This window comes from Zonotrichia albicollis, chromosome 1 (genome assembly GCF_047830755.1).
Source record: "Zonotrichia albicollis isolate bZonAlb1 chromosome 1, bZonAlb1.hap1, whole genome shotgun sequence".
Classification (NCBI taxonomy): Eukaryota; Metazoa; Chordata; class Aves; order Passeriformes; family Passerellidae; genus Zonotrichia; species Zonotrichia albicollis.
This window is the reverse complement of record NC_133819.1, coordinates 17,020,767-17,033,868: the sequence shown is the minus strand read 5'-3', so window position 1 is coordinate 17,033,868 and position 13,102 is coordinate 17,020,767. Positions and strand designations below refer to the sequence as shown.

At 36.6% G+C, this 13,102-nt stretch overlaps 1 protein-coding gene across 7 annotated transcripts in view; it reads left to right on the top strand.

The window, feature by feature from the left end:
• MYO3A (myosin IIIA) overlaps positions 1 to 13,102 on the top strand; it is a 116,505-nt gene that overhangs the window by 62,618 nt on the left and 40,785 nt on the right. For all 7 annotated transcript variants that reach the window (XM_074534705.1, XM_074534702.1, XM_014270694.3 and 4 more), the window contains exons 11-19: positions 1,134 to 1,250; positions 2,019 to 2,123; positions 2,205 to 2,288; positions 3,135 to 3,337; positions 5,134 to 5,232; positions 5,332 to 5,446; positions 8,885 to 9,011; positions 9,744 to 9,954; positions 11,800 to 11,947. In XM_074534705.1, the coding sequence (XP_074390806.1) occupies positions 1,134 to 1,250; positions 2,019 to 2,123; positions 2,205 to 2,288; positions 3,135 to 3,337; positions 5,134 to 5,232; positions 5,332 to 5,446; positions 8,885 to 9,011; positions 9,744 to 9,954; positions 11,800 to 11,947 (1,209 nt within the window). The remainder of the gene's footprint in view (positions 1 to 1,133; positions 1,251 to 2,018; positions 2,124 to 2,204; positions 2,289 to 3,134; positions 3,338 to 5,133; positions 5,233 to 5,331; positions 5,447 to 8,884; positions 9,012 to 9,743; positions 9,955 to 11,799; positions 11,948 to 13,102) is intronic.

Here is a 13,102-nt window from a genome sequence, read left to right as displayed (position 1 = left end):
AACCACTTTCACATATGAATGGCGGCTTCTCAGAACTGTATTCTTTCTTCCACTCATATTTTTTCTTCCAGTTTAGACATGCTCATCATCAGATCAAGACAAGAGACCTTTTTTCTATTGGTGCAATAAATAATTTCAGAAAGGGCAGAAGTTCCCCTAAAATAATTCTGTAACGTGAATATGGTTTTGACAAAAAGGAAAGAGAGCATTCAAAACCAAAAAGTTTATCAAGGCAATCAAAAACCAAGATTTTTCTCCATATGTTTTCTCATGAAGGAAATATAGCCTCTGCAGCTGTTGAGAATTCAGCTTGTAAGTGTATTAAACAGGACACAGTGTACAACACTGTGAATAGATAGATGAGGAAGGAAGGCAATTCCTTCTGTAGTCCTCTGCTGCCAGTTTGTCTGTTCCAGAGGGTATGGAGCCTAAATATTTCCACATGTACCCTAGATTAGTCTCAAGGCTGGTTGAATTTCCTCATTCAGCTCTGTGGCCTGTTTTGATTGGAGACCTAACCAGGCACTTGATATAGCCAGCTGTGTATGCAGAAGAAGCTGAGGGAAATTACATCAGGAAATTTGAATGCCACTAATGGGCCCTTCCCTTTTCTTGGTTCAGGGGAAACTGGCTCTGCAATAGCAAAGAACAATCACAGCAGAGGCTGCTTGTTAATAGGGAAAGATGCATCATTGTTTACATTAATGGGAAGAAAACAGTTGAACATCTGTGTTGTATCATAACTGAGAGTAATGTTAGAGCAGCTGTAGTGGCAGTTATGGACTCAATCAAAAGACTTGCTTGTTAAGTTGCAGGAAACTTTAGTAGTAGAAATGTAGACAAGACTGTCTCATGGAAACATCTGATGAACTGAATGAAAGCAGTACTTAACTCCTTTTTCTACAGCCATTTGAAGATCTGTAAGTATGTATTGTTCAAAGTAAGATAAGAAATTAGAAATGCCGGTGTGTTTGAAAATATTACTTACTTTTGATCATGATCCATTGTACTCCTGACTATAAATACCTTCCCTCCCCATCCTCACCCATTGAAACTATATAAATATTTTATACATTTTCCTTGCATTCTTTTTCCCCCCGTGTGATTGATGGTTTCTGTTCCCTCTCCACCAGAACACAGTAACGGAGCAGTTGCAGAAGGGTTATGCCAAGGACCAGATCTACACATACGTTGGGGACATTCTCATCGCTGTCAATCCATTTCGGAACTTAGATATTTATTCTGCACAGGTGTGAAAATTTAGGTTTTATTATTCTAAACTAGCACCAAATTCCACTATAATATCAATATTTGCATTAACTATAAAGTAAGACCATTCCTGAGATTTATTTTAGCTTACTCTGAAAAACAGAATTACCAGTAGAGATGTTCTTTCGAGTGCACATTGACACAAATTCTTAAGACTTGCTGAATTTCAGCACAGAAATGAGAAACTCCAAAATAATTAATTTCTAGTGTCTTTATGTCTACAGTGTAGATAATGTACAAAGCAATCCTGTAAAATATTAACTGCTGTGAATCTGTCTCCTTATTATACAAAAGGGAATTTGCGTCCCTATTATACAAAAGGGGAAAGATATTAAATTCAGATCATGCAATAATTTGGGGTTATTAATTATCAGATACTACAGCTACAGAGAAGATCTCAAGTTTTAACATCAATACCATGCAGAGATACTAATAGGAAGGGAAACAATAAATTTAAATTTAAATAAGTTGGAACCATGATGTCTGACAACAGTAAATTTTCTCCTAATAAATTTAGTTTCATAATGTAATCAGGACTAAAATTATAGAAAATTGCACTTCATTTTTAGCAGTTCTTATAGTCCTAAGTACATACAGATTCATGGTATAGTGAGTGCAGTAACAGCTTTTTTAGAAAACATCACTGCTGGAAAACTCAGCATGCTGTACACTAATCTAAAAATAAAACCAAACTTAAAAGAAAAGTTTTTAAAGGACAGTGATAATGCTTTTATTTTTCTTTCACTTAGCATTCCAAACTGTATATTGGAGCCAAACGGACTGCCAACCCTCCTCACATTTTTGCTGTCGCTGACATAGGCTATCAGTCAATGGTGACATACAACTCTGATCAGGTATGGATGAGGTATCTTAATTACATCCTCTGCCAGGCTGAGAGATATGTGATGAGCTCAGTCTTGCTCTCTTCTCTGCAGTGTATTGTTATTTCTGGAGAAAGTGGAGCTGGCAAGACACAAAGTGCCCATCTGCTGGTGCAGCAGCTCACTGTCCTTGGCAAGGTAAGTGGCAGAGGGAATGTCTCTGTGAGGCTTTAAGGCTTTGCTATCCTGGGTCTAAAGGGCTGAACCCATGGACAGGGCATTGGTTGTGGGGTGAGACTGCTCCCAAAGAACATTTTCCAAAGAACATTAGAACATGATGCTCATCTATCTACTCCTTCCTCCCTCCTAGGGTCACTTGGAAATATGCTGGGGATTCCTCAGCAAAAAGTACCCACTGCAATGAGGGCTGTGATTTAAGTCAGATCCCTGTTTGATTGGGAGCGTTCAAGTAATCCAAGCAAGCAGTACTAAATAAAATCTTTTTCTTGCTTCTCATCTTTCCACAACCAGATTTCTATCAGTAGGACATAGTCATTCTGGGAAGCAACCACCATAACTGTCTAAATAAAATGCCATTTTTAGCATGCCCAAGGTGAGATGAAAGCAAGCTAATGGATTGGTAGGGTGCAGTGGAGCAGTAACCAGATACTAACAAGGATCCTAAAAGCAGATTGGCCATCTCAGAGCCACAAAACCACAGAAACCATAGAAATTAATTTATAGTGTTGTTATCATTATGTGTGTTATTTCTTCCAGACAGCCATAGTTCTGAGGATTGCTATATTCTGACAGATTTCATTTATATTTATATATATATATATACACACACATATATATCTACGTACATATATATCTATATGTATATATATGCTTTTTTCTCCATATAATTATAATTTCCATGGGAATAGCTGCCCTGATTATGTCACACTTCACAATACCAATGAGAAGATTAAAGGAGCACCTAAAAATGCATTAATTTGAATAATCGCTGATAATTTGAAACAATGTCTTTTTCATATCCAGGCTAATAACAGGACTCTGCAGGAGAAGATTCTCCAGGTGAACAACCTTGTAGAAGCATTTGGGAATGCAGGCACTATCATCAATGATAATTCAAGCAGATTTGGAAAATATTTGGAAATGAAATTCACTTGTGGGGGCACTGTAGTAGGAGCTCAGATTTCAGAGTACCTCCTTGAAAAATCCAGAGTTGTCCACCAGGCAGTGTAAGTATGAAAGTTGTATTTGACCTCTTTTGGGGGTTACAGAGTAGGCCTATGATGCAGGAAATCACCTTGGTTGAAAACATAAAGATGAATGAGGTACCTGGATGTTTTTCCTTAAAAGTTGTATATGAATAGCTTATGAATCTGTAAACTAGCTGAAAACTACTCCAGATTTTTTTTTCCTTGCCTCCCGAGTTATTTAAACAAATCTTTTTAAAATGCCCATGTGCTACATAAAATAAGAATGTGCCAAGAATTGAAAACTTCCTAATAGTTCAGGTATACATTTCATTGTGGGATTTTGGAGTATTGTGTAAAGTGTACCACTTGGACTTACTTCCTCTAAATTTCCTGTAGTATTGCAGCTTATTTATTTCTTTGGTTGTTTTCTATTTCGGAGCATCGAGTAGGATTTGTTTATAGAGCAGTATGGGTCAAAGATCCCTGTCAAGAAGGACTTGGAGGTGCTGGTGGATGAGAGGCTGGACATGACCCAGCCATGGGCCCTCGCAGCCCAGAGAGCCAAACCTGCACTGGGCTGCATCAAAAGCAGCCTGGGCAGCTGGGCATGGGGGGAATCTGTCCCCATACCCTGCTCTGGTGAGACCCCACCTGCAATGCTGCATCCAGCTCTGGGGTCCCCACTACAGGAAATATCTGGACCTGTTGGAGAAATTCCATAGAAGGCCACCAAGATTATTAAATTGATGGAACACCTTGCCACAAGGAATGGATGAGAAAATTTGGATTGTTCAGCCTGGACAAGGGAAGGCTTTGGAGTGACCAAATTGCTGCCTTCCACCTGAAAGAAGCCTGCAAGAAAGATGGATAGAGACTATTTTGCAAGAACATGTAGTGACAGGATAAGGGGCAATAGATTTAAATTGAGAGAGAGCAGGTTTAGATTAGATTTTAGAAAGAAATTCTTTAGTGTGAGGGTGGTGAGGCACTGAAACAAGTTGCCCAGAGAAGCTGAGGATGCCTCATCCCTGGAAGTGTTCACAGCCAGGCTGGATGGGTCTCTGAGCAACCCAGTCTAGTGAAAGGTGTCCCTGCCCATGACAAGGAAGTTGAAAGTAGATGATCCTTAGAGTCCCTCCCAACCCCAGCCATTCTATGGTTCTATGATCTAATGGTTCCCCTGAGACATAGACCTAAGCTCATGCACAAATCAGAGGTTTGAACGCAATTCTTTTTTGCCTTTCAGTAGTGACTGACTTGGGCATCTCAGGGCTCAGTCATGGTTGCAATTTTTCACCTTGTTTTTTCTCATGAGGAGCACAGGAACCTTGAATATGTAATAAACCTCTGCCCTAGGTTTGGGCATATAGCTTCTAGGCAAAGCATGCCAAGTCATAAGGCCCTTGTGCTGAATGTCTGGTTCTTGGTTCAGGATTAAAAGACACAACAGACCTGCTGCATTCAGTGAACCAAAAGCGTATACCTCTCACACAGTCAGAAGGTTTTTTAAAATAACTGGAGTTAAGCAGCCATTCAGTGTGGGTGGGTGAGGAATGTGCAAGATCTCATTGAGGATCTACCAACTGCATCAAGGGCAGAGCAGCACTGAGCTGCTTTAGCACTGAGCAGCTGCCCTGACAGTGTCAGGACAAACAAAATATGGCATGAAAAGGGTGTTCACAGGAAGTTCTGTAATAAAGCTTCTTTCAGAGTCCTCTGTCACTTTGTGCAAATCTTGCCTGTTATTAAAATAACATTTAGTAATAGTATGTGTGTAATTAATAAATGTAACATGGTTATATTACTAAATCAGTTTGTTGTTTCTGTTGTTTCAGAGGAGAGAAAAATTTCCATATTTTTTATTATATTTATGCTGGTCTCGCAGAAAAGAAAAAACTGGCACATTATAAACTGCCAGAATATAGACCTCCCAGGTAACGCAGGTTTTTTTGCATCAATTGATTACTAAGAAACACGGTGTTGAATTCTCAGCCTTGTTTACATTCTAACTCTGTATCCATCAACTCTTTCAGATATCTACAAAATGACCATTTCAGAATAGTGCAAGATTTCATGAACAATAGCTTTTATAAGTCTCAGTTTGAATTAATAGAACAGTGCTTCAAAGTCATAGGTTTTACACTGGAGGTGAGTGCTGATAACCCTTTTCGTTTGTGAACTTCACCAGCTACCTTAATCAGGAAAAGCTTGTATGAAGCATTCAAATCTCCCTTGTTCCTTTAGCATATTGTGTTTGTGTTTAGGATGTGTTTGTGTTTTAGGATCTTGCATGGTCAACTTACTGTTATATAGTAACATTTAAATTTTTAAGGTTTCAAGGCATTGGTAAACCAATAAAATTTTATTAGCCAACATGGCTTTGAAATCACTGAACACAGCATAGCTGAGTAATTTGGGGAGGGGGGAGATTTTAACAAATTTAATGCATAGGAAATTATGTTGTAACTGTTTATTAGCCAATAATTTTAGGCCTGTGAGTATGAGCCTCATCTCAGTTTAAAGAGGAGGTCCATGGTGAGAGTTTTAAAAATTCATTGAGCTGATCTGAGTATTGATGAACTCAATACATTTTCACAACTCCAGGGATAAAGTTGATTGAAGTTCTTAAATCCCTTTGGAGATGAATCTCATCACTAAACAGTAACTGAACCCATTTTTTCTTTATGATCTCATATCATTGCTCAGCTAGCTATTGAACCCCCCTCCTCAGTCTGTCTTTGGTAGAATTAAAATTAAAAAAGGACTGGATTTATAAAGGAAAAAAATCCCATTCTGTGACCTAGTTTTGCCTTACAAGAAGTGGTGCATCACAGATGTCATTTATCTCTGACTTTATTTATAAAAAAATAAATAATAGAGGTATGAACCATACTGTATCTGTGAAATATAGCACTAGTGCTTCAGAATGGATGTATGTTTTCATTTCTCTGACAAAACTGTATGTGGTAAGAAGCTTTTCACAGAAAATTGCTCACTTCAGTTGACTGTTTCTGGCTTCCCTCAATGTAAATATTTGAAATAACTAGCAGAACAGATGTATTCACCTATTTTGTTCCTCTAGAGTCACTTTCCATTAGGTTGTAGGAGCAATGGCATTCACAGTCTCTTTCTCCTCTACATGTTATTCACAGCTGCATTTAGTAATATCACACCTTTGCTATCACATCCTTTCACTTGTGCTTTCACCTTTCCAGAAGCAGCATGAAAGGACATTCATGGTTCAACACTGATAGCAGTTTTGTCACAGCACCAGAGACCTTGCTAAGTCCTAATTTAAAGCATGAAAAGCAGAAAGTCTGTTTTTGTTTCCAGCTCTTTTGTTCACTTGGATGGGTGGAAACAATAATCTTGATCATCCAAAAGAGGCCTTCCACATACATTGAAGATGCAGTTAGAACCAGGTCACTGGCTGCATTGTGCAGTTCTAGCATGGATCTTCACTTGATTAACTCAGCAAGCCACTGGGAGCTGAATCTGTGAAGAATTATCTACCTGTAGAACCCTGCAGTTTCAGAAGCAGGCTGAGTGTCATAGGCAATCTGCTTGTGGCTACTTGTGAGCCCCAGCCATGTCAGCCTGCCCTGAATCCTCTGAATGAACGTGTCTAAGGCTGTGCTTGCAGGAGTGAAGGAAGAGTCTTCTTTCCCCAGTGAGGTTCTGATATCGGATACGTGTGCAACGACAATTTTTTCAGTGAAAAAAATATCCCGTAGGACATTGAATTCCTTTCCTAAATTCACTTTTAGTAATGCAGCCTTAAGCTTTGACATTCATCTCAGTGCACAGAGGAGCTTCTATATAAGCACGTTCAGTGTTTTATTAGCAGAAAGGCCATGGACAGAAAAAAATCTTGAGTTAAAAGAGTTAAAACTGAGACCTAAACAAAGCTTTATTTCTTTGAAATTTGCTTTTAACTGACTGACAGGCTTTAAAAGTAACTACTGTCAGTACTCCCTGTCTTAAAATCACAGTTTTATTTCAGGCGGCACAGCAAAATTAGTAAGAAAGGACTGCCTGAGGGGAACAATAATTATGTTGTATGAGACAGATCAAGCCAGATTTCAAGCACACTGGAAAAGGGCAGAAAAATGTCAGCATTTATACATATTGTACAGCATGATGGCAGAAGTTAAGCTATCCATTTGTTTGCATTTCAACTGTGTCCTTAAGCTTAAAATGAAAATGAGTACTTAATCCTAAGTAAACTGTGTGCCAATTATCCTCAGCATAATTTTTTAGAGTGAGCTTATCCAGTTTGTCTTGCTGTCACTGGAATCACTATTTATTAACTGCTAGATTAACTTCTGAAAGTGTTGAAAACAAGCTCAAGTATTCTAAAGCAATTAGAGATTTTATCTGAGTAAATGATGCCTGACATGGTACCAACAAAGTATGGAATAATATGGATAAAATGCTATGAAATTATAAAAAGTTCAAAGTTATAAAATACCAATCAGATTTTCAAAACTACTTCTTATAAAACTGCTACAAAAGTTTTCAACCTGCTATTTATAAATTATACCATTACTGTGAGCCTCAAAACACACAGTGTTACAGACTACTAGTCTGCTTTACAGGTACACCTAGAGTTTTCTGAGTAAAAAACACTCAGATCTCAGATAATGATAAACCTTCACCACTCAGATGAAAATTTGCAGTTAAAATCTAAGTCCAACCTGCAATGAAAGCATTATTTTACTAACTTCAAATATTATTTGAAATTTATGTATTTGTGTATAGGCACTTAATTTACTGACTATATCACTTCACTGTCCAGAGTAATAACAGCCTTTTTCATGAGAGAGTCCCTTTTCACAGAATCACAGAATTAACTAGGTTGGAAAAGACCTTTGAGATCATCAAGTCCAACCTATAACCTAACACCACCTTACCAACTAAACCATGGCAGAACCTCCTAAATAATTTTAAATCTAAATTTGTTTAAGCAAAGTCCATATTAAGATGCTTTGGTGAGTTCCTAACTGATATTTTGAAGGATAAAGGGCTTTGTCAAATCAGAGATGTGAGGCCTCACTCTTCTCCCAGTGAAACTTTTTCTGATGAGATTGGTGGGAGATGATATAGACCTATTATTTGGAGTACCTTGTTTCCATGATGCAAGAAACATCAATACAGGGTTTTTTTTCTACTTTTTGTTGATCTAGGTATTAGATCTTTAGATATGTTTGCCCCTGCAGATACAGTGAAGAGCAGCTATAAATAAGCTTGGAATTCTTTCTGAGTAAGGGGGCATGCACACCACTGTTTTTTATTTCCTTACTTCCTGTCAATCCTGTCCTGTCAACAAGTACAGAAGAGAGGTTAGGCTATGGTTTGTCTTATCGTCTTTGACTGTCTTACTCTTGAAAGATTTGGCTAAGTAGAGAATGGGAATAATTGCTGAGAACAATTATTCTAGACTCTGCCATGTGCCCACTTCTTCCTAGAAGAAGTGGGCACATGGCAGACAGCAGGAAACAACACACATGCATATGCCCATGGCACAAATCACAGAGACAAATTACCTGGCTGTTAAATATTGCATTTTTTTAATATAATTTTCAGGAACTTGGAAGTGTGTACAGTATCCTGGCTGCCATTTTAAATGTTGGTAACATTGAATTTTCTGCAGTAGTATCTGAACATATGATTGACAAGAGCAACATTTCCAATCCAGTAGCCCTTGAGAACTGTGAGTGGTTTTTCTTGATTTAACATTGTTTTTCTTTAGTTTTTGTTGCAAATTTATTTTATTGTAAGAGGTATCAATGAAAACTGTATTCACATGGAAATTTTGCAAGAATAATTAAAAACTGAAGGTAGATTAATTCTAATCCCACCTGAATTCAAATGCAAAAAACAAAAAAAAATTTCAATGTTATGCATCTTATTTGACTAACCAGTTCACTGGCATACAGGAAACATGACTAATACTGCAGATGCCTGAAAAAAATCTTTGGAATTTTTCCAAGGTTATTTGAACATTTGATGGAGAACCTCATTAACACATTGAATAGTTTTTTCCCAGTTTCTTTCTCAGCTGCTCATTACTTGTTCCTCACATGTGACTGTGGAAATATGGCTCAGTAATTCTTTGGAAGGGATTCCTTCCACTATAAGCTGCTAGGAGGTAGAAGAGGCAAAGGGGCAAAGGTTCTCCAGAAATTTGCTACACTTTCTCAGTAATTACACCTGAGGAGATAATGAAGTCTTCACACTATCTTCTTGCATGTTTTCTTGCCATAGAAAAATATTGTGGAAAAGGGAAAGAAGCACCCCTTTTTTGGAGCAAAAGGAGAACAGCTGGGACTTGTATGAGTGGGTTGTAACTGAGAGGGGTATTCACGCTTACAGCTTGGGTACTTCTTACATAGTCACCTGCCAAAATCTGTCTCTGAGCTATGCCTGTGACATTCCTTCCCAGGTGCATCCCTGCTGTGTATTCAGGCAGATGAGCTGCAAGAGGCCCTCACCTCTCACTGTGTAGTGACTCGAGGAGAAACAATTATTCGTCCCAACACTGTGGAAAAAGCCACAGATGTCAGAGATGCCATGGCCAAAGCACTGTACGGGCGCCTTTTCAGCTGGATAGTCAATCGCATCAACACTCTACTCAAACCTGACAAACATTTAAGGTAAAATAAGATTTTGTAGAATAAAGAGATATTCTTTCTGTGGTAATAATGTTGTCTTACACTAGAGCAGTTTGTGTAGTTAAGTTCTTTTCCTCTGCTGCTTTTTTGTTTATGACCTCACCATGTCGAAAATGGTTTGTCCTGTTCATAGTATATAGTGAAAATAAAGTAGATATGGTTGGAAAAGCACCTGGTGTTTTCCTGTTGATCTTTACTCATTTAACCTTTTTTTTTTTCCTTTTGCATTTTAACCCTTTTAACTTCTAACCCTTTTCCTTTTGTATTTTTTTTCAGAGTAAACTTTTGATATTCATCGTGTTGATTACATAGGTCAAATTCTGCTCTGATTTACACTGGTGCTGTTGGTTTTGTCACTGTTGTTATAAGCATGGTTTCATATATATGTGTGGGAATAGTTTTTAAACATATTTACTGGAGGTATTGTCCACTTTACCCTTAAAAGGTGACATTTTAAACACCATGTCAATAGCAAATAGCTTTGGTTTGTAGATCTGGATTTCCTGGATTTTTTCTTCTTAAACATTAGAGAACAGCCAAGGTTGCAATCCTAAAATTTGTCTAAACTTTTAAATATTTGGTTATAGCAGAGCAACAAAATAAACAGAATTTTAATCATTAAGTGATAGGATAAAATCCATGAAGGATGGGGCAGCACTTCTAGCCTGTGTACCTCTCTCAGTTGTCTGTTACAGAGGCCTTTTCAAACTGAATACTTTCTTACTATGCTGGTGAAGAGGGAGAAAATTCAACCTGAAATGATGACTATAAAAAAACCCAAACAACTTTTGCTTGATTTTGTGGTAGTACAATAATTTGCATTTTCCATTTTTATGTAATTAGCTCTGAAAAAGGAATGGGGCAGATAAATTTTAGCAATCTATTCATCAAAAATATAATTTTGAGACAGAATAAATAGTCACCAAATTCAGATCTCTCAACGATGAAACACTTCCTTTTTTGAGATGGGCTTCACAAAGACGTCTAAGTGCTATTCATGAGTGTCTTGAGGCTGATTCTTAATTTCTAATTTCCTAAATCTTTATTAAAAAATGGTTACAGCCCCTCAAAGAGGTTTTATAGAAAGAATGTGATTTATATTTTACTTGTCTAGAAAGGTCACTAATATCAGCCTCAGTTTGTTACAAAATTATATCATCTTAAGTTTTTGCTTCAGCAAATAAGTGTTAGAGCTTTTATATCTTATATCTTATCATATCTTGAGTATGCCCTACTTAAAATATCAAAACAAAGTTTTTCCAGTGCTTCTCTGGAATTTAATTGGTAATTTAAATTCATACTACATCCCAGTGCATAAAGTAGCTATTTAGCTGCATAAAAGGTCTAGCTAGTCATTCTTTCTACTTTAATGTTAAACTAAGCAATTTTAATTGTTATGAGTAAGTAGTATGAACAAATAATACTTAATGACAACAGTCTTTAATTTCAGGATGCTGGTGAGCAAAGCTTGTGTTATTCCAAGAGAAACAAAAAGAACTGCATGTTCTTTTTGTACTGTAGTCAGCTTTTTAGAATAATTACTTACAAATATTAGTGTAAAGATAAAATTGTAAATCCCCTATTCACTTATCAGTTGACTTGGTTGTTGTGTATCTGGTCTGCATTGCAGTAATCTTTGAATTGATCTGCATTTATGTATTTCAAACTAACACTTATTGCCATTTTCAGAGAGATCAGGTTCAGCAAACCTTATCCTGTCTAACTGGTGTACAGATTTGGCCCATGATTTCCTTTTGTGAAGTAGTAATGAAGCTGGTTAATGAAAAATAAAGATACAACAATGAAAAGTATATTTCATGTTTGCAGTGAAAATGATGACGGCTTGAATATTGGAATTCTCGACATCTTTGGTTTTGAGAATTTCAAAAAAAATTCTTTTGAACAACTGTGTATCAACATTGCCAATGAACAAATTCAATTCTACTTCAATCAGCATGTCTTTGCCTGGGAACAGGTATGTGTTGGTTATTTGGATGAAGCTTTAGTATTACTAAACACATAAAACATAAAGCTTTCAGTATTACTGAATGTATAAAACCCTGTCTCAAGAAGCTACATTCTTTCTCCATGATAGCTTGTAAATAGCAGATCATAAAAAATGTTTTTTAAGTATGTTTTCCATGAAGCAGTGCTTGCTATTTGCAAGTAAAATGCCAACATAAAATGCATTAAACTTGAAATTTACAGTAACTAAGCAACATAACATTGTGCACTGTGATAATCTGATTGATGCAAATGCAATGTTGTTTTCTTGAGGAATAATGAGTGTTGTAATGTATGATTCTCTAGTAAAAAAGTAAAGGTGTGGTAACAAAATTTTGAAAGTGCAGCGTTCATAATAGTTTACTAATATGCTTAATGAACACTGAAATTCCATTATTAAAACCTGGAAATCTCACAATTATTTCTTTCTTCTTGAGAAACTAGATCATGTCAGCTGTATAATGATGGATTTAATCTCAGTAATTTGCTTTAAAGCCGAGAAAAGGAATAGCATTGTAAATATAAAAGTTTATGAATTTGAAGAGGAGAGGGGAAAAAAACGTCAAAAAATCATCTCAATTTCAGGAGAATTAAACTGACCACCTTTAAATCATTATTCCATATTGTTATTTGAAGAAATAACATTTTCAGGAGAAAAAAAAGATCTTGCTGAAAATTTAAATATTTCAGAATTCTCTATGGCAGATCAATCAGAATTCAAACCACAGGTGAAATTATACTTTCGTTTTTTACTGAAATTATTGGTGGTTGTGATATATGTATGAAAATTCTCCTGAATTGTAATTTTAATTGTTCGTAGAAACAGAGTATTTTGTCAGTGTTAATCACTGTTTCTTTTAAGGCTGAGGCAGATACAGGTTTGGAATATGTCCATGTATGCAGATGTGTATTTGCATGTACATGCATGTGCCAGTCTAGAGGTGTATATATTTATGTGTAATATGACAATTTTTTTGGCTCAACATGTTTTATCCTCTTCCCAATTATTTCAGGAAATGTTATCTTGCAGCCTTGTATCTTGTAGTTGTTTTTATAGAGTTATGTGCAAGATTACCGACACAGGTGTTTCCTTGGTTTTAATATCATCTAAAAGCCAGAGAAAATT